General features: G+C 38.9%; 1 protein-coding gene across 3 annotated transcripts in view; it reads right to left on the bottom strand.

Moving 5' to 3' along the window:
* The window catches only part of alpha-Catr (alpha-catenin related), a 717,773-nt gene that overhangs the window by 94,809 nt on the left and 599,845 nt on the right, over positions 1 to 23,119 (bottom strand). For all 3 annotated transcript variants that reach the window (XM_083139397.1, XM_083139399.1, XM_083139398.1), the window contains exon 5: positions 1,113 to 1,301. In XM_083139397.1, coding sequence (XP_082995523.1) covers positions 1,113 to 1,301 — 189 coding nt within the window. The remainder of the gene's footprint in view (positions 1 to 1,112; positions 1,302 to 23,119) is intronic.

The following is a 23,119-nucleotide window of genomic DNA, read 5'->3' as shown; positions in this document are numbered from 1 at the left end:
ACTGGACAACGTGGCTCCAAATAGTGTATCCTTCTGTGCAAGGGATGCCGGGAGTTAGTGCGCATGCGCAGTACTACCCCTGCGCGGGATACAACAAGTTATTGGCAAACGAACCTTACTTAAGAAATACACCTCGTACAAGTATAGTGGTGACGAGACGAGAGAGAGATGACCGTGTGAAAATCGACACAGAGCGAGACCACACTCTACGAGAATCGTCGAGATGACGACGTGACGTTTCAACCCTCTATCAGGGGCTTCCTCAAACTTGAAACGAAACCAAAAATAAATAATAATAGTTTCGTTTCTTTCAAGTCTGAGGAAACGTCACGTTCCTTTATTTTTTTTAAAAATTTTATTTTTATGAAATATAGACAGCCTTGGTCAACATATGTAGTGTTTTTTGTCTCATGGAAACAAGGCTTAATCGTCTTACCATTAAATATACTGTGTAATTTATACAGTGCAATTGTGATGTGCTCATTTTATCGTTTTGTAAAATTTATTAGAAAAGTTTTCGCTTTTACTAAGGACAAATAAAGACTAATTACACTAGAAAATTCTACTTCAAAACAATCCAATGTCGGTCGAACTGCATCTTGGACAAAAATGACTATATAGAATCGAGCACTACTAAGCAGGCGCCCCTCACAAATGTCCAGTCTAAATTTGTACATACTTTTTATGCAAATTTTGTTTAAATTGTACTTTATAATTGTATGACTATATTATGTGTATCGTTTATTTCTTTGATGAAATGAAATATCAAAATCTCAATATTCATAACCTCAGTATCATTGGTGTCTAATTGTTCTCTGTTGTTGTAAGTCTTGTAATTCTGAACACTGGCGGAGCCAAGGATGGTGACTTTTGGGGCAGTTCAGTATTACGTGAGCTTCTCCACTCACATATTCCTTCATCTCTTTAGGTTCAATTATACCAGGTTCAAAAACTCTTAATTTGGTGTCTTTTTAAGGGGCACATCAGAACACACTCAAGAGGTATTACTTTACAAAGGTTTAAATATTCCAGCTTCATTGAATTAGAATAGATTACAATGGGATTAAACTATTTAGAAGTCAGACATCTGCTAGACAAGAGCTAGAGCTCACCTCTGCCGGCCTCGATTCGATACTTGCGCCTGCGCTGTCCGGGGTTTGAACTTCGGCCAATTGCGCTGCCGAGTCCAGAACTCCGTCCTTCACCACGTAGTGGATAAGATCCATGGCTCTCCTCATCTGGCAGAAGACGGTGTCCCTGTTCTCTCGGGCAGAGGGACAGTCCGGATGCCTCAAACACGTCTGCAAAACAAGAATCAGGCAGTAGTAGTTTTGACATTCATATTCTATACAGGAATATACTATTAAAATCAATCTGGCTTGTTTAAATGAGTAAGAAGAACAAATTGTAAATAGAGTACCTCTTACGAAATATATCGATTGTCCACAAATGAAGTATACAACTTCGAAGTGTAATAGAAATAAAACTAGAAGAAATTATATTTCTACAATACATACCAACTGTGGAAGTTTTACTTAACATGGTCACATGCGCTCTGTTGGTTCAGATATGTCATTCCCGCAAAGTTCTACCACTGGTCGTACACTTTAAAATAATTCCTGTCTCTAAACATATTTCGCATCGGTGGCTGTCTGTTGTACAATCTTTTGAAATTTCGCTGCACTACAGACTAAAGTTAGAGATTTTGTCTGCAAACCACAAGACACACACACACACCGCTTTTTACTGTGGAGACACCATATCTGTTAACAATACAAGTAGCGCCGCCACTCGCCAGAGTCTTGAACTAGCGCAATGTTGCCATTCTACAAAGAAACTTCCACAGTTACCAACTATTTTCTCATGACAAACTATTTCCTATATATTGCCATTTCATTTTTATTACACACCGAACTTGTACGTATACTTCATTTGTGAACACTCTGTACAATATAGAGGCAAATGACATGGAATCTACGCAACAGTGCAGCATATTGAAAATTCTTAAATTTTATGTACAGTATCTACTTAACAAGTTCCTAGCTATTGAGATGAAAGTAATTCATTGAAATACTGAGTGCACATTAAAATTTAAACACAGCTTTCAGATAAAATAACAACATTGCAAACTGTTCTGAAGATTATTTTTAAGAATGCAAACTAAGTAATACAAATTACCATTCATCATGACTAATAGTTAAAACATTAATACATCTAACACGTAGAAGTTTGTAAACTCGCAACTCGCTTGCAACTGCACGAACGCGACCGACGAAGCCTCCTGCCTCGTTCACTTCCTTCTTTCCGCCCCGTTTACAACGCCACAGTACCGCTGCTCAATCTGCAGTCCACACTTGCATGCCAGAGCATTCTTTCACAGTGAACGACAGTTTAAGCAGGCCTTATCAAGTTGCCCACGATAAAAATAGTCGACTTTGACTGGCCATCGCGAACGACGCATTGAACTGCTGTTATGTCCCGATACAGAGCTGGCTACACTGGGGCCTGTACTAGATAACAGTATCAGTTGAGCACGATCCGTGGAACGATGAAGGTAAAAGTGACAGCTTTCTGGGAGGGGTTCATTTGCGGACTTTCCGCCGCCCATTATAGTCACTCAGCAATAGTTAAACGGTGCAAAGAAGAAGGTTTAATCGTCAGCAAAGCTGGTGTGGGTCTCATCATCGGACGATGTGTCCAACAGGCCCCTGCGGTACGTGTTCGGCCGGAAATTGTGAGGAGATCACGGCCCCCGTCCCCTCGAACCCCAATACAGTGCGCGCCATTAGGAAGTGACACACGACAATCCCACAACGCAGAAGTTAGGCTATACGCCACGGTATCTCAAAAGGCACAGTTTCCAACATCCTGAAGAACCTCTCATTGGAAGCGCGTCACAAAGCGTGCGGACACCGCTTCACGGAGCGCCACATCCAGGAGAGGTTCACAAACGCCAGAAAAAAATGTATGAAGCGTACCTTGCAGGGGACAAGTGGAAATGGGTGTGTACCCTGGATGAGAGGTGGCTCTACCTTGCTGAGACCAAGAGAGTTCGATCCATTTTCTATCGTCCAACAGACCAGAAGAGCCGTTCTGGCTTTGTGCTGCAGTGCAAGGAAAAGTTTTCCAAGGGATTTCTGGTGGTGGCCGGATATTGCAGTCGTGGGACGCTGCCACTCGTCAAAGTGCCTTTCAACACCAAAGTCAACGCAGCTTACTTCCACGAGAACGTTATGGCCCCTCTGTATGACACACGCATCCCCCACCTGTACGGTGACGAGACCACACATGTATGGATCCACATGGACAAGGCCTCCAGCCATACCGCTCGAGCATCCCAGGCGTTCTATGCAAGGAAGGCAGAAGAGACAGGAATCCGAGTCATCCCATTTTCGTCCATCCCTGTGAAATCCCCGGACGCCTCACCAATGGACTACTGTGGGTTTGGACTCCTCAAACAGGCACTTGCTCGACGCCGTCCCCGTACCTTGCAGGGTCTTGGGAAAGTTGCCAAAGGGGTATGGCGAGACATTCCCCTACCCATTCTACGCAGGAGTTTGCTACAGTGGAAACTACGCTGCGATCGTTCGGGCCCGTGGCCGTCAAATCGAACACAATCAGTGGCGGCGCAAGGGGATTTACTAGCCAGTTGCGAGGTTCAAAGTCGACTATTTTAATCGTGGGCAACCTTCTCTAAGATGGTAGAACTTAAAATACTTCAAGTTCACAAGTCAGTACATTCATGAAACCATAGCAGAAAACGCACACTGGCAAAGCATAAATAAAATTACATAAGGGAATACACGAGAAAATTCAAGAGGTAAAATACTAAAGTAAATATTTCTGTAAATAGATAAAGGCTTACAACTGATCAATATATATAATTGCAATCACGCATAATGAATCAGAAATTGGTTGTGAAGGTGTGTAAAAATCTTCAATTCTGAATTTTTACTTTTCATTTATTTTCCGGTGATTGTACGTATTGAGCTAAGTGGGAAAATATAATTCGGTATTTGTGTACTTTTTAAACGCAACTGTCTACAACATTAATACTTCGATTGTTTTCTATTTTCAGTCTTTATTTGTCACCAAAGGTTCTCTCTCTCTGCACTTGAGAAACCATGGAAAGTGAATTCCGAATGGAATTTTTTCAGAGAAAAATAGTACTAAAATGCAGTATGAATGTCCGAGAAGGAGCAAAATGTAGTGACTTAATGTAATGCAAACTTCAAAAATACAGAAAAAATTATCAGAAAATGAACCAAAATTCAACACAAAAATATTCTAACTGAAGGCTACTATCACGGTCAGTCTTATTTATTTCGTCTTGCTTTAAACGGCGAAGTTAAGGCTGTGGAGCTTATTCTTCCATTTGACCATGTTTACAAAATTTTCGAATATGAATTTAGTGGTCTACATTGAAATATCAAAAAAGAAAATATAAAAATTACAAAGGAATAAAAAAAATACAAAGAAAAAGTTACATATAGTATAGGCACACACACACACATTCTCACCCTTACACGTGCACACACACGCACGTACAAGCAAATACATAACACTACGGTTAAACATAGTCCAAAAACTGTATACATTAACAATTCATCTTAAATATTACATATAATCATATTTTTGTGTCATACTTTCTTCTGTCATTCTCTGCAACTGCTACTTAGTTTGGGAAGTCAAATATTTAATTTAATTTAAATTTAATTTAAGTCTTCAAGGTTACAGAAAGAAGACGACTTTAGCAGCTTCCGAACCTTGGTAATGAATAAATCACAACAGTTCCTCGACGAGGTATACACTTGTGTCTAATTGTGTCGCTCTTCTCCTGTACGTACAGTTGCCTTCCAACTGAAGCAAGCTAGGGCTCGCTGTGGACCGTTCCTCGCGAGCGAGCGGAGACAATGAATTTTAATGCCCCCCCCCCTTCCTTTCCGCCTAGTAATCTATTCGGAAACGCAACTCCGAAATCTAATTCCAGCAGCGCTCCGATTCCCTCTACCAGGTCTCATTGTCTTTCATATATGCCACAAATGCAGCTGTTTAACCCGCAAAGTATGTTCCCATTCACGAAGGCCTGAATTGCAATTCAACAAACTTTGGAATGCAAGCGAGCCTCTCCGTGAATGTACTCGCTCGGAAGCTTGCACGGTGTAAACGGTTTCGTTGCTTTGTTCGGAGCATTGCTCAACTTTAGCTCTGGCACTTTTGAAAAATTACAGTTGAAACTAGAACATTGCGTTTAGTCACTGCTATCGCCAGTGTGTAGTGCTTCGGTGTTTGGCTCACGATCTACCGAAAATGCTATCGCCAGTATAGGAGACTGGCACTTTTGAACACCGTACCAACTGTATCGTCTTATTTCATAGTCAAATTTGTTCTATTACGTTTTAATAGAAAAATAAACAAAAACAGTCTTCTACACTCTATCCCGAGAATCTCTGTAGCAAGGCCGCGCATAATGGTAGAGAAGGGGAGGAAGCATGTGGGCGGAACGAAGCAGTACACGTTGTTACAAAGGCTGGTAGCTGGAGTCACTTTTCCCTCCACGCAATCCCGTTCCCTCGCACGCTTTCATTGGTTAAGCCCACTCAAGTCACTACCTGCGCAGAGACTTGCACTCGTTCGCTCGCTCCAGGGAATCCTGGGCAGAGTATAATACATGTAAACATTTTTACACAGTTATTTTGGAAGTTAAATGCGTTAAACAAAGCATCGGCAATATGTTGAATTTGTTCCATGCATGAACAGATATGGGGCACTTTTGGACAGTGTTTTGTTTTTATTAATTTTATTGGAAACCAAATATTATGTACGTACAGCCGGATCCCACTTTAAACTGTAGGTCCAGTCCCGATTAGCCTTACTGTGCATAAAGTGGACTTAAAACAGCAAGCTCAGAAAGAACTCCTGCATCTAATCTGATAATGCCGTGCTACGCAAGGCAGTCCTGGCTAGTAAGAAAACATATCCGAGGCCTCATTTCCATCCACACTGCCCACCTGCTTATCGCTTGAACATGATTCAAACAAGACCTTGAACGACCTCGATAGACACAACCTACAGGAGGAAGGGGGAGGGTGTTTAAATTTGCTGATATTCACTGAGAAGCGTGGATTTCCCTTCGACAGCCGAAGGCATTACGTAGTTGATTTTCGATCTTGTCACCGAAGTTCCCGGGTTCGATTCACGGCCTGCACATGGATGTTTTTTGTGAAGTTTCCTTCGTCAACTTCATTTAATTATTATCCATCCTCATCGTCGCGTTAGCCAGAAGTGGTAATAAAGTGACTGACTTTATATAACCAAAAACACAAATACATTAGTGATGCGGTTGCAGATACTATATTCACTTATATAAATATCAGTTTGCGTGTGCCCACCCGTAAACACTGGAATGAATCACAGCATTTATATATGGCAGTGACAAATGTGTCTCTCTGGTGTTTTTGTGTGCGTTCGCTCACACACGTAATCTCTTAGATGAATTGTGTCAGTTCAAAAACAGTACTTGACATGTTGATCTTGTTACAAAAAATATGTTTATTACAACTAATGTAGGGGAATTGGAGCCAAATAAAGACATCTGAAAACAAATGGACAACGTAATGCGTTGCGAAGCCATAGGTCCCAGGTTCGAACCCTGGTCAGTCATGAATGTTTTTGTGCATTGTCATTTCATCAATTCATCCTCTTCATAGTCGAGATTAACATAAGAGATAGAAAAGCGACGATAATATAACAAAAAACTTTGCTGCCTTAGTTGTCTCTTCACGATCTCGTCGTCGAAGGTTCCGGGTTCGAGTCTCAGCTTGGACATAGACATGTCCATTGGGAGTGTCCTTTCACAAATCTCACCCAACAATCGTTCATTTTTATTCTTGCGACTGGGCAAGAGTGGCAGAGAGAAGCGACGTTAAATAAGAAAAATGCCAGTTTCAAAGCCTGGTCAAGGGTAAATAGTAGTAGCGTGTGTCATTGTAAATTTAAATATATACCTAGGTAACCAATCAAACGGAAAACGAATTCCAAACAAAATGTTGGAAATTTTAACATATTCCATGGCTCTACAGCCCTGGAAGGGCTTTGGTCTATCTTCTGACTGCCAGTCTCCTTCCCACACTCCTACCTAGAAGTGTGGAGATCTTCAACCGGTAATGGGGTGACGTGTAGTCGGCACGTCGAACCCTCAGTCGTTAGAGGAGATTTTTATGTTACAGTATTCACTCGTAGCTCCCCAATTTCTTCACCATGGTGGGTTTCCGCCGGTCCTATACACCGACCGAGAACCCAGACTGAACCTAGGCGGACTGGAACCCATGCCGTCACGCAGCGCCTTAGATAGCAGATTCACGGAGGACTGTTGGAAATTTTAGGCTCTTTTTTTTTTTTTTTTTAGAAATATAAGAAGGCATTGACTGGTTGATCTTGATTTAGTTTATTTTACGCTAAATAACGAATCAAATCAAAATTAGTTTTTTTATGTTGAGTTGAATTTACTTCGTTTATAAGTTATGAAAATTTAAAATGTCCTTAATTGCAATTTTAACCACATATTAATTTTAATAATTACAGCAGCTAAATTCGTTTGTTTGGATGTTAAGTCTACTTCTTATGCTGACAGACTAATCGGGGCTGCACCTACAGGTTAAAGTGGGAACCGAATCACTATGTGCCTCCACATATCGAAACCGAACTCCTTGTTTACGAGGGACGATATTTCTTAAAACTGCAACATCGGAGTGGCCTGCATGTTAGTTGCTTGATAAACTTTTTACAAATATTTCGTCATGAAACGAATGTAATTGGGAAATCATTAGTGCTTTCTTCTTCTCTTTTTAAAAATATATTAACAGCCATTAGAAGACCTGAGTTATGTTTAAGAATTAGCGGGAGGGGTTCATGTCGACACTTTTTTGGTGCTACGTATGAGAAAACGGCCAGTGGGGAATAAGACTGACTGATTGATTGATTGTTTTTGTTTGTTTTCGTCGCTTTTCTGCCACTATTCGCTAACCACGAAGATGAAGATGATTGACGATATGGTGAAATTTATGAAGGGACACTCTAAAGAACACCCATTCCTAGGTGGCCGGGAATCGAACCCGTGTCCTTGGCGGCGTAGTGTGCTCTGCTAACCACTCCTCAACGTATGTCAGCAGTGTGGGTTAAGAGTTTTACATGTGAGTCCCTACCTCATCCCCCCCCCCATCGCGAGCACACAACACACCACGCTGACACATTCACACACCTGATAATTTCATAGCTATCACAGCTCGGGCATTGGTATCGCTCACGCTCTCAAGTAAACCAAGCGTATTGCGTATTGACTTGCAACTTATTACAGGACGTCATCCAATGCAAGGAAAAAGAGAAGAAAAGCTAATTTGCTCTCGATATCCAGGAGTCTTCGCCTCAAACACGCGACATGCAACATGCGACATGAAACACGCGACACGTGTGTTTCACACCGAAGAGACAAGATGCACGCTGCAAGCGACACTTGTTTCTTTGCTCAGTTTGCATGATGGTACCGATATAATTGCATTAATCAGTTTATTAGTCGCCCGAAAATAACGTAACAGGAGACATTGTTACATCTAAATCGCGTTGTAAAATTTGTGCAAGTTATTGAAACTTGGGAGAGGCATATTGTGCACGAGAGAACTGAGAAATATCTTAACTGACCTCAAACTGTGTACGCTAGACTTTTCAGCCTGAATAAAGCGAATACCTAAACACTAGAGAAATGGTTCTCAACCTTCGTGAAACCATGTCACGGTATTTTTTTTTAAGTCAATGCCCTTAGCCGAAGAATTTTCCTCTTAAATCTTTACAGTATTTAAGATTTTATGCATGAATTAACATGTACCTATGAAATTAAATATTGATAAATAAATTCTAGCATAATCATAAGAGTAATAATAGTTTGATTACGTGTGTAGGATTGTTGAGAAATATAAAAATATGGAAGACAAAGTGGTAACGTCGTCTCCTTGTAATTAAGTGATCCCGGGTTCGATAACCGGGGAGGCACAGGGCAGATCCAGTTCTGATTAGTCTATTTGTGCATAAAATGGACTTAAAAAACGAAAACTCACAACTCAAATATGATATTGGGATTATGATAGTTGTCAACCAGTTTCAGCAGAACATTTCGGTGCTCAGTATAGTTCATAAGAGGGCACGGTGTCGGGTCGCGGCACGGCGGTTGAAAAACAATGTACTAGAGTACTTTACCATGTTGACTAATATATTTTGGACTAAAGTGCCTCCATAAGCTGACTCTTTCAAATAAAAGCAGTAAGGTAAATGGCCAAAACAAGACCTCTTTTCACGATGTTGAAGGCAAATTACAGCCGATAGATAACTGCATCAAACAACTTGATAAAGCGAAATGAACGTTGTGTTTAAATCTTAAAACAATGTTAAAATATTGTACATATCGATACTTTATTATATCAACAAATTAGAGGATCAAAGATAATGCCCGTTGGTCTCTCTTCTAGAGTCTAAATACAGCTCGTTGGAATGGAGCATTCGCTGCGCATGCGCGAACAACAAACTGAAGCAACACGATGCACGGTATTGAGAAAGCGGCACAGTCCGAGAGGCACGTAAGCGACACGCGACACGTTCATCTTGCCGTGTGTCTTCGGTTCGAAAGGTTGCATTGATTACTGAGTGTTGCCTTCCAAGCGGCATGTGTTTCGTGTCGCATGTCGCGTGTTTCTTCGGTGTGAATTCTCCCTTACAGTAGTGCGATAAGAACCTGTGTCTGTTGCTCCAATCAGTGTTGGCTGTCTTGAGACCTTGACCGTGGTTTTTCGTTTAGCCGAGGCTAGGTTCGGGAGGGAGAGGTTAACGTAGTACTTGATGAGGCGAGTGTACTACGATCTTCGTTTTCGTGTTTTTTTACAGGGATGGCTCGAAATCTTTAAAGAATAACCATATCTCAGGCTTTGTAAATGTCGATTATAATATTCTTCGTCGCAAATGAAATTAAATATGTTGTGTTTCTTAAAGATTTCAAGGGCATGAACAGTGATATGTTTTCCAGGATTTGATGTCATCTGTTCGTTTTGTGGCCTAACAGTTTTTCCTTAAAAAAGACCCACGAAGCCAACATCTAGTGGCTGGAGTCGATGCTTTCAATCAGGGAGAACTATTTCATTTTCTTTTGCAAACAGAATGGCTATCCATTAGTAAAATAGTTGTTCCTCGTATGTTCAAGAAATTTCGCAAAGTTCCTCATCCATGAACTACGTGGATCGTTCACCATTTAAAATCGTGTGAAATGCTATAGTTATAATTTTATGATAAACTTATGGGAAACTTTGATCACACTTCAAATGTGCCACAACAGGGCTATGATAGGCAAATTCACGCATCCATCATTAGGAAAAGATAATGGATATATGCGTTTCCCAATAATACAGCACACAAACTTACCCAAAAGCAATAATATTCTACGACCAGCACCGTAGCAGTGCGGTTCGGCTCTGGCTACGATACGCGTACAGTTTCGAGTTTCCTGGGGTAAAGCGTAACAACTTTTCTCCTGAGATTTCGGCCTGTGTATGGCCGGTAGCCACCCACCATTGTGAGGAAATTGGAGAGCTACGAATGAGTAAATGAGTATCGTAACCCGGTTATGGAAACCTACAGCCACGACCGGGGGTTCGTCGTGCTGACTACACGTCACTCCGAAACTGGTTGAATGATCTTCGACGTTGGGTAGGTAGGTCCTGGCCCTCATGGGCTGTTGCGTCACGGTTAAATATAATTTTTAATAATATTCTATAACCAAACTCCTCTCTTGGCCTATGTGGTTGTTATTCTCTTACAACTTTTGACGAGAAGAATACTTTTCAAGGAGTTACACACGATCTCAACCTGAATATTTACTAACCCGACTACCGGCTGACAGTGTTATCATTAGGCTTCGGATAGTTATGCATTTTGCATATAGCATATGCAAATGCATATTTTCAGTGTCTTCAGGATATATTGCATATTTTACCGATTTTTTCTTAGAAATGCATATTCTGCTGTTTCTGTCTGAAAATTTGTAGTTTCCATTTCTTTGGAGCAATTCAGAAACAAAATGTGGACGGTAATTCCAAGTGAACTACACGTTTCCGATTTGTTGAGATTACAACATGCACCTATTGTTTCTTGTGATGTGGAGAGGGTGTTTTCAGAGTATAAAAGTATTCTCGTGGATAACAGGCATAAGTTTACTTTTGAACATCTGAAACAATACGTAGTTATTAAGTGCAATAGTAACCTTTCATGCTGAGTAGAACGAGAGACAGCTGGTGAAATTCCACCTTCTGCAAATCGTGAAGTTCAGTGAAGTCAGAAGACTTATGATAAAGATACATATACAAAACCATATGTAAAATATGGTCGACTGTCAATAAGGTAAGCCAAACCATATTTTTTAATAATAAATAATAAATAGTTACAAGCTATGGCTAAATTTTCTGAGTTTGATGTAAATTTTTAACATTTTAAATGCATATTTTGATCATTTCGAGCATATTTGCATGCATATTTAAAGGTTTTTTAGTGCATAACTATCCGAAGCCTAGTTATCATCTACACAACCACTGATGTCAACTTCGCACAATTTCTTCGCTCTGCCGGGAAATTCACGACGTTCAAATATCACCCAAGTTCAAACGTGCAACAGTCTCTCCTATCTTGCTGGTAAAGACACATAACAGATTCGGATTCCACTTTTAACTATAGGTCCAGTCCCAATTAGCCTACCTGTGCATAGAGTGGGCTTAAACTAAAAGCTCAAGTCCGGATTACAGAAAAAAAATGAAAAGGTCTTCTGCCTGAGTCTCTGATGACAGAGTGACCTTTGCAGATTTTCCCTACGGCTTCCTTAACTAGACTAATTCGTTTACGGAAGAAACGAGATCTCCGCTAGGTTCGACGGCATGTCAACACAACATGCATTACGTAAGGCAAATCTGTGTAAGGTAGGCTCGAAATGGAAATTTTCACGAAACGGAATGCTTTACTTTCGTAGCATGGTGTTGTGTTATTCGTCCTGATTACTACAGCGACGAGATTAACTAGTGAAATGATGTGCTGTATTAAAATTAATAATACGTGTTAAAATATTTACATGAACATCAAATAATGCAAAATACATTGGATAAGAAGCTTCTGGATGTTCATTCTTTTAAAAATTTAAGCAGACGGAAATTGTAAATGGTAGTCAGCTCGCCCGAAAGGGGGAAAATTTTTGTACGTATGTACTAAGGGTTAGTCAGTGGAAAACAAGCCACCTCGTATATCTCGACGCGTAGATGCCGCGACTCCACGAAACTCCTGCCACTGGAAGGGGTTTCCGTTGTCGCCCGGTAGATGGCAGTCGCGTCGCAGGCTTGTGTGAAGCAGTGCGAGTGTGAGCCTTGCCGTTCGGCATATCTTGGAGGCCAATAAGGAAGAGCAGCGAGCAGTCGTTTTTTTTCTGGTGGCCGAATGCGCTAGTACGCGAGACATTCACCGTCGAATGACGGCAGTGTATATGGAACATTGTGACGTTCTTGTCGCGAAACCTCAGACTCCTCTCCGACAGTGATAAATAATATAGTGTATAATATTTTGTTATTTTCTTTTCTCATTGTTGATAATTTCAGCGTAAAATGGTAATTTGTGCCGTTTCATTCATTCATATCCCGCGTAGTGGCCAGTCTAGGCGAATCTTGTTTTTCGGTTTTTCCTTTCCCATAAAAGTAGCCGTCGCGAAGGAGCAAGGGCATCCCACGGGATATCTTGAGCAGCCACCGAACGCTCTGGAAAATATTTTAAACGCAATTTCAGACTTCCCGACGGGAGGTTCCTAGTCGGTCTAAGAAATCCAGGGACCGAAAACCTGGAGGCAAGGTAAGAGACGGGAGTTTATCTCTTGTGCAGTGCAGAGTGAAAGTAAGTTGCTGACATACGGGGAGAAGAACCTTCACAGGGTGTCTACAAAATTAACAAATCCAAATTCCATGAATTTTCATTTATTTTTCTTGACTTCTCTTTTGTATTTCTTAACCTTTTTATATATACAAGCCCCTTACTTATGTAATATTGGAAATTAGCAATTAAGAAAATAAATATTAACTTAATGAAGCCCCTACCGAAAGGCAAATTAAAATTAACACAAGGGCTGTATTTAACAAGAGAATTAGACTTGCTTCATCTATTAATACTTTCTGGACTGAAATTGTCAGACTAGCGTGGCTCTGGCGTCTGGACCCACAGCCACAATAATCTTATATGACGCTCAAGTTGTCATTTATCTTATCTTACCACCATTCATCCTCATCTTAGCGAATAGCCAAAGGGGCAGAAAAGTGAAGTAAAATAAACTAAATCAATCAACCAGTAATTTTGATAGCAAAAATTCTAGGCCAGAAGCATAATTTCTTGACTTTTAATTGACTTATTGACCTACTTGTTGATTTCCTTCCTTCTTGACTTTCATGACTGGTAGACACACTGCTACAATGCTCCCAGTCATAGTGTGAAAACAAATTTCTTGCTATTTTTCAGGTTTATCAGGTTCCAAGTCAGAAACACTGTTAGCGAAATTACAGTAACAAGGATGGCCAATCCATGGCAACTTTGCGAGTGCTACATATGTAAATTTAATATTATATATAAGTATGAATGAAATATGTTGTTACTGAAATTAAATTACACGTAAGAAATTAGTAATTCAGTAGGCATTCAATTTCCAGGGGGAAATGTTCTGTCTTTCATCACCAAGTTGATACGCACCCACTTAATGTATCTATTTCAGTGTATTATACGTTACATGTCTATGACGTCATAATTTGTTTTGTTCAATTTGGTAGTGTGTGACAATGGTTATGGACTAACCTTAGTAGTATAATTGGTACTACTATAAACTCAAGAAAGTATGAACCCCCTCTCAAGCAGATTTGCTATACTTAAAACAAGTTTAACATGAGCATATGAGCTTGTTGCTCAAGTGTGGAATCTTGTCTAATTCAAGATTTTTGTAAAAAAGCTCTCATGGATTCCATGAGAAAGTATGACCCCCTCAGATTGATGAGGCTACACTTACAAAAGGCACTTCTGTGAGATTGTTGTCCATAATTCTGTCAAAAATATGCACCTCTTGATATTGTATGATATCTTAAGTATAGTAACTGTTATAGTGCCCTAGCATGTATAGATTTCAAAATTTTGTTAATATTGCATTTTTCAGAAAATTCTATTTATAAAAATTGGACATTTACAGCTTAAGTATTGCATATATCAGGAAAATTATAGAGACATAAAATGTAGAGAATCATGTCTAAAATATGCCTACAAAATTTCAAGTATCTAGTACTGATAGCTTTTGAAAAATCTCAAATCCAAAAAATTATCGATTTTTTAAAAAACTTCTAAATCTCATCCAGAATTGAAATAAACAACTCCCATGTCTCTATCTTGAAAATTGGGTAAGTTATTCACGATCTAGAGAACAACAAGAAATTTTAAAAAATTTATAGAGACCAAAAAGTTGCATCTTGCCATGCCCAGGCCAAAGCAACAAACCCCATGTCTCTAGGATTCATGGTTCCAGAGATAATCAAAATCCAAAAAATTATTGATTTTTTCAAAATTTGAGTATGTTGCTCAGGGGGCTATGCTGAGTTACCCCATAAAATATTACTGGCCTAGGATCAAAATTAGTGAAAATAGCAAAAATAAAACAATCGATTTTTTCAAAATTTTAGTATGTTGCTCTGGGGGCCATGCAGAGTCACCCCATAAAATATTACTGTCCTAGGATCAAAATTAGTGACAGAATGCAGAAACAAAAATTATAATAGGACTTGGATATAGCTACCAGCTATTATATTTTTATTTTGAACACAGTACTTAAAACTAAGCCAAGATGCATACCCACCCCTACCCCCACCCCTACCCACTCCCACACACACACACACGCACACACGCACATATTTATTTCTGGTTTAAGTTTAATTGGACACCAGGTTCAATTTGCATATCTAGTATTAAGATAATATAATTCTTCTAGAACTGCTCTGTGACAACAGAGTCATCTATGAGCCAATGTTTGAACTCGGTGAATACTTGAGAACAACTCCATTTTTTTCATTATGTCAATATTTTTAACTTCTTTTGCCAGTAATAGGGAGTGGTAATAAGCAATAAACAAAGTACTTTGGAGCTGAAAATGCCTTTCTTAAGACGTCGTATATTACTAAAATATCTTTAATTTACATATTTCTCATACCGCTGTATGTTGTTCTATTAGGCCTCTTCAAGAACATTGCCTATTAGGACTCTACGAAGAACATTGCCTATTAGTGAAATAATAGGACAAACATAGAGCAGTATGGGGATATGTGAATTGCTGGTTTCTTCAATCCGGATAAATGGATTGAATCGAAACTGGGATATTTTGCATTTGTTACATTCAGTTTCTTTGTTGTAATCTGTTCATATATAAAATCAAGCACCGAGAGAATATAAGATCAATACTTGAACAATATGTGCGCATGACGGGCTCAAAGCGGTGGGATCGATACTTTCCGCACGGTGCACAGTTCTATTCCCGCGGAGCGGCACTTGAAGCAACAGCACTGCGAGCAGCTCATTTCGAGCCCAGCACCGGCGTGTCGATCAATATTTGGAGCAGCGATCCTTTACAAAATTGATTAGTTCCAGACAATTCCGCTCGCCTCAGCGGGGAGGCGCTGCGGTAGGGAATTGCATGTACGCTCAGCAGAAAAACAGGAGGTGTGCTCAGAAGAAAGTACTTGGCAAAAATGTTAGAGAATAGCTCATGTTTCTGAATACACCCCCCACAGTGCTTCTATTGGCTCTGTAAATCTATATAGGCCAGGGCACAGTGCAGATTCTTCACCATTGCTGGATCGGCAGTGGAAACTACATCGCGGGGGATAGAACCTGAACAGGCTCCGCCAAAGTATAGGGGACTTGAAGCATATAATTTGGCGGAATAGCCCAAGTAAGGTCATATATACATACACATACAAAGCACAGTGCTGAACCCATCTGATCCAGCATAGAGTTATGATTTGAACCCCAGGAAATTGTATATAATAAACAACAGCAAAAATATTAAGTGTATACACACACACTCACACACACAAAGCACAGTGCCGAACTCAACTGATCCAGTATAGAGTTTTGAATTGAATCCCAAGAAATTGTATATAAATACCAAAGCCAAAAATATTAAGTGTATATATACATACACACACACTCACACACAAAGGACAGTGTTGAACCCAACTGATATTTTTATCCAGTATAGAATTTTGAATTGAATCCCAAGAAATTGTATATAATAAACAACAACAAAAATGCCGAATCAAAAATATTGTAATCAGTGCAATAAGAATATATCCAGCCCCAATTGGGCCAAGCATCAAAAAATTTGTAATCCAGACAAAAGCAGAACTCCCACAAAAATTTGCCCCAAATGCAATAGAAAATACAGCCTGCAATATTTCACATATAAACATAAAGATACTTGCTCTGCACAACCATCTACATCTGGTCTGAAAAGAAGGCACGAAGCACCTCTTAATGCCAGAGCAGCAAAACAGCCACGCTATGAACCTATCCGTAGCAGTTTTAACGGACAATTAAGAGATTACCCGTTTGTATCAGAGCCAAGATGTGGCATTGAGAATTTCTTGAACAGTATAAATCCTAATCTGCAGGCAATTCTTAATGCACAAAATGGCTCTTATAAGCTCTCCCTCAAATTGTTTGTACAATATAAGAAACCAAATGGCACAAAATTTACACAGCCCCACATAACAGAAACTGTACCTGTATATTCAAATGCAAATTCAGACACAATAATAAGCAGCTTGATAAATCAACTGAATATCAAACACTCTGAATTTGCAGCAAAAGAGTCCGGATGGAGCCTATGCGGATCTCCACACAAGTTATATGTTCATATTTCTGAATTCAGCCCATTACAAGGATCTACATATGTGCCATTACCTACCAATATCAAAAACAGAAGAGCCGTGGTTAATATAGAAAATACCGACCAGAAATGTTTTCTGTGGTGTATATTAGCTGCTTTGTTTCCAGTTTCAAGGAATCCTGAGAGAATAACTTATTACAAACAGCATGAACATGATTTTGACGATGTAATGGAGGGTTTGGAATATCCAATGTCAGTTCAGAATATTGATAAATTTGAAAAAAGGGCCAGGCACATCGATGGCAAACAATTATCTATTAATGTATTTATTTGTTCCACTGGCAATTGCCCGATAGCACCTCTCAGAATCAGTACGATTGATGATGAATCTGCAATTCCGATTGATCTGCTCTTAATTGAAGGAGATGATACATACCATTACACTCTGATACATAATCTTCAAGCTTTAGTGAGAACACAACTAGATAAATATAAAAACATATTCAAGTTGTGCAGAAGATGCTTAACTGTAATTGATGGTAGAAAAATGGTAAATGGGGCTCGTGAAAAAAATGCAGAAATTGCTAAAAACAAGTTAATTGAGCATCTGAAATACTGTGGCAACCATAAACCTGTTCATATGGTGATGCCCAATCCAAGTGAAAATTGCAAATTCAAAAAGTATGAAGCCTTGTTGGAACACCCAGCATATATTGTCTGTGATTTCGAATCGAACCTCAAACCTCTTGCATTCTGTAGCCCAGATCCCGAAGAATCTTCAAGTACACCGTACCAGCAACATGAACCTTCCAGCTTTTGTTGTGTGGTTATATGGGATGGTGTTGTTATTAAAGAATATACATACAAGGGACCAAATGCCATCAAAGAATTTGCACATATAATAGAAAATGTGTGCCGTGACATAGCATCTAACATCTTATTAATATCAAAACCTATGTTGCCTTTAACAGAGAAACAGATTGAGGATTTCAACAATGCAAAAAAATGCCCGATATGTGATTGTGAATTTTCAGATACAAATATTAAGGTTCATCACCATTCTCATACAGATGGTCGATATAAACAGGCCCTGTGTAATAGCTGTAATATTAAGATCAAGAGACCAAGATTTGTCCCCATATTTTGCCATGGAGCATCCAATTATGATTTCCATCATCTGATCAGGTACGAGGGGTTTGACAAGCAGAATTTAAATATTTTAGCTGAAAATGATGAAAAATATATATCTATTAGCAAGATAATTAAAGTTGAAGGTGTTCCTATTCACATAAGATTTCTTGATTCTTACAGATTTTTACCTGCTAGCCTGGCTACACTGGCCTCTCAATTATCTGATGATGACTTGAAAATCACACGTGCATTGTTTCCAAATCTGGACCTGAAATTAATTAGGCGGAAGGGTGTATATCCATATGACTATGTTACAGATTTTTCTAAATTTGATGAGTGTTCTCTGCCACCACAAGAAGCATTTTACAGCAAAATCAGAGGATCTGGAATCACTGATGAAGATTATCACCATGCCAAATTGATGTGGAACAGTTTAAAATGCAAGACATTTGGTGATTATCACATGGCATATTTGAAACTTGATGTAACCCTCTTAGCTGATATATTGCAAGCATTCAGAAAATCTTCCATGCAAAATTATGGACTGGACCCAGTGTATTTTTTCAGTGCCCCGGGCCTAGCATGGTCTGCAATGTTTTTAAACACTAAAATGCAATTGGATCTGATCCACGATCAAGAAAAGTATCTGTTTATGGAGGAATGTATAAGAGGAGGGATGGTGCAATGTTCTCAGAGATATGCCAGAGCAAATAACAAGTATATGCCTGATTATGATCCAGCACGGCCATCAAATTATATACTTTATGTGGATGCGAACAACCTCTATGGTCACGCCATGATGGATAAACTGCCATATGCAGAGCTTGAGTGGGTTGAAGATTTCAATATTGAAGATCTTCAGAATTTTGATGACAGTGAATATGGACTCTTCTTAGAGGTTGATCTGACAATTCCAGACCATTTGCACAATAAATTTTCTGATCTGCCCCCAATTCCCGAGGTTCAGTGCTCACCTGGCTCTAAACAGAAGAAGCTCATGATGACTCTGGAGCCGAAACAGGGTTATGTCATATATTATAAAAACCTCCAGTTCTTGATGAAACATGGTGTCCAAGTGACCAAAGTTAGCAAAGTCTTAAGGTTCAGGCACTCAAGATGGTTGAAACCATACATTGACACAAATACAGAGCTTCGAACATCTGCAAAGAGCGAATTTGATAAGGGCTTGTTTAAATTGATGGTTAATTCTGTATATGGCAAAACTATTGAAAATGTCAGAAAACATACCGATGTTAAAATAATTACTGACCCCAGCCGGAGCAAAAAATTGGTTGCAAAGCCCAACTTCAATTATAGAAGAATTTATGATGAGCACATGGCACTTTTCAACATGATGAAAACAAAGATCAAATTTGATAAACCTATTTATGTAGGGGCTGTGATATTGGAATTGTCCAAATTACATATGTTAACATTGTATTATGATGTGCTGAAACCTTTTTATGGTGATCGTGTAAAATTATTGTACATGGACACGGATAGTTTTATTCTTGATATTCAAACAGAAGATGTTTATCAAGATATGTCACAGCCTGAATTGTTTCAATACTTTGATACCAGTGAACATACAAGAATTCAACCCCACAACAAAAAGGTGCCTGGCAAGTTAAAAGATGAGACACTTGGTGATGTTATTGTGGAATTTGCTGGGTTAAGTGCCAAGGTGTACAGTTTTAAAACATGTAGTGCTGTTGTCAAAAAGGCCAAGGGCGTTGGCAGAGTTACTGTGGAAAAAGATCTCCAATTTGAAGATTATAAAAATTGCATCAAATCACAGAGTTCAATTAGAACATCAGAAAATAGAATTCAGAGTGAGAATCACTTGCTGACTAGCAATATTGTAAGAAAAGTGGCTCTGGACCCACATGATGACAAGAGATGCATTTTGTCATGTAACATACATACTTTACCTTGGGGGCATTGTGATTTGAAAAATGGCAAACAATGCCCAATTACAGAGCATGATTTGAAATAAATAAACATGCCTATGAACTTATTTGGGTTCAAAAAACAGGCTATTATGGAGCTGCCTACACCACAACCCTCTTCTGATTTACAATCTGTAATGTCTAAACTGAGTGGCTTGTTAATTATTCATCTGAACAGCATATTTACAGATAATGATGAAGAAACAGGCAAAACATTGTACATATTTAACAATAATTTAAATCATTACCAATTACCTGTAGGTGGGCAATTGCAATTTATTACAACCCCTGAGGGTGATGTCAAGATTTCAGTAGGGAGAAATATTTATAGAATTAAACACTCAAACATGATTTCTGGCACTGTTTATACTGTTTCTGCTGGTGACTGCTTATATATTGAGGTCCCTGGGTCATATGACAAGCTTATACCCTTTTTTATAGAATTAAGAATCAGATACTCTATAATAAATAACCACTAAAACAAAATGCCTAATGATATATTTGGCCATACAAGACATGAAGATCACAGTGATGAGATTCTGATGCTTGATGTCAGAGTCAAGAAATTAAGAAGTGATTTACAAGCTTTGCAAACCACACTCAATGCCAGTCTTCAATTAGAAATTACAAATTTGCAATCACAATGCATGGACCCTCTTCTTAAAATTGATTCCGAACTCAAACTGTTGCTTCAGAAATATACTGATCTGGCAACATTAGATAATTTTCAAAGTTTAGAAGAAGCTGTAGCAGCTCTTCAAGCCAAATTTAAGACCCAGGCCACCAATTCTGAGCAATTGAAACAACAATTGGAAGAGCAGATAAATAATGTCCAGGCACAGCTCCAAACAATTGTCAAAAGCATAAAATCACAAGAAGATTTTGATCTAGTGATTTCCACTCTAAAAGAACAGATTCAATCACTCCAGATACCTAATCTGGACCCCTTGAACAATGCCATAGCCGAGGTTAAAGAAAAAATTGAGACACTTGAAAATTTTATGAACAATTTGCCATCTTCTGATGCTTTGAATGCAATAACTCGGAGTGTAGCAAACATCAAGCTGCAACTCGAAACATATGAAGATTTTGGAAAAATTCAAAGTACCATAACCCATCTTGAAGGTACAATAGCAGCAGTGCAAAGTGATTTGTCAAATGTACTAGAATCTCGCCTGCCTGGGATTGTAGATACTCTTGTTAGTGTCCAGCACCAAATCACAAAGCTTGAAAACCTCAACACTGAATCTGAGCTATCTCATTTTCATCACTTGATCGATGATATCCAAACAAAGCTTGAAATTTTACAACAATCAACACCCTCTCAGGCAGATATAGCCCTGCTCCAAAATGCTATGCAAAATGTGGCTGATGCATCTGAATTAAACAATGTGAAATTGGCACTTGAATCTTTGCAAAATACAGTATCAAATCTTCCCACATCACAGGAACTTAAAAATATTAAGAGGGCAGTGAATAGGATATTGAAATCAGAAGATATCAAGAATATCCAAGCAGAGATCAAACAACTCACTCAGACAGTGGCCACTCTACCAACCAATCAACATATTAATGAACTGCATGCCCTGTTTGAGGATATCAGAAGACAGGTCCATGATCTTACTGCTCAAAATTCAAAATTGGCAGTTGTTGAAAATTTGCAACAAATTGTAGCTAATATCAAGCAACAGCTAGGGACCATGGAATCCAATCAAGCAAATGCTCTGTCTGTTTTTGCCACCCAGCTTCAAGAGATTGTGCAACAATACAAGAAACTTATTGTGGACATAAAGATCAAGCCAGGCCATGATGATGTTGTTAGGACCATCAATGAGCACCTTGAATCTGTAACAAGCAGATTGCTTACAGCAGAAAAGGAAATAACAGGCATAATCGAGAATCCAAAACATACAGTAATTCTTGAATTGTACAGCATCCCCAACAAAGAATATGATTCTCCATTTACAGCAGGTGGCAAAATATATATGCTGTCCCCTGCACAATTTTATTACCAGTTTTTTGTTGGGGGCACACTGAGACCAATCAAGATCAAATATTGGCATCAGCCACAGGCACACCACTACCCTACCTTATCAATAACAAATGCTGAGAACAAAGTGAAAATCACCAGTGTAGAATTAGAGGATTTTACAGACCCCAATACATTAGAAACAGCCTATACTGAAGATGATGGCTCTCTGGAATTTAAAATACAAATAGGGGATAAATTATATTTAGAAAATCCTGCAGTCTCAGCTGCTGAACACCCTATAGTTGCAATATTCTTGTTTACATATTATGTCTAGTTGTTGATGAATTACACAGACAGGCCAGACATCATTTTAAGAGACTGCCAGTAGTCACAAAGGGCATAGATGATTTATGGCAGAGCGACTTGATTGAGTTGTCAAGTGGACAGTTGAAAAACTTAGACAAAATCAACAAGGGCTACAAGTATCTACTCACTGTAATAGATACATTTTCAAAATTTGCCTGGGCTGTGCCACTCAAATCCAAGACTGGAAAATGTGTTACAGAAGCCCTCAGGACAATCATCAATCAGAGTGGAAGATCACCGCGCTATTTGCAAACAGATAATGGCAAAGAATTTTATAATTCAGTGTTCCAACAATTTATTAAAAGCCAGGCAATAAAACATTACTCGAGTTACAGTGATCTCAAAGCCTCAATTGTAGAGAGATTCAACAGAACCTTAAAAAATCTTATGTATAAACAATTTACCCTCCAAGGTAATTATAAATGGATTAATATTCTTCCAGAACTTCTACATAAATATAACAACTCGGTCCATTCCACAATCAACATGAAACCCTCTGAAGTAACTCCATCTGATGAGCAAAAATTGATCAGGACTGTTTATTATCCTAGATACCAGCCAACAACAAGAAAAGCCAAATACAGGGTGGGTGATCAAGTAAGAATCAGTAAATATAAGCACTTATTCAAAAGAGGCTTTACAAGAAACTGGAGTACTGAATTATTTACAGTGGTTCAAGTTAAACCCGGGACCCTTAACACATATATAATAAAAGATCACCGAGGA

Source organism: Lepisma saccharinum, chromosome 17 (assembly GCF_977018435.1).
Source record: "Lepisma saccharinum chromosome 17, izLepSacc3.1, whole genome shotgun sequence".
NCBI classification, from domain to species: domain Eukaryota; kingdom Metazoa; phylum Arthropoda; class Insecta; order Zygentoma; family Lepismatidae; genus Lepisma; species Lepisma saccharinum.
The sequence above is the reverse complement of the archived record's forward strand: the minus strand, read 5'-3'. Positions and strand labels throughout refer to the sequence as shown.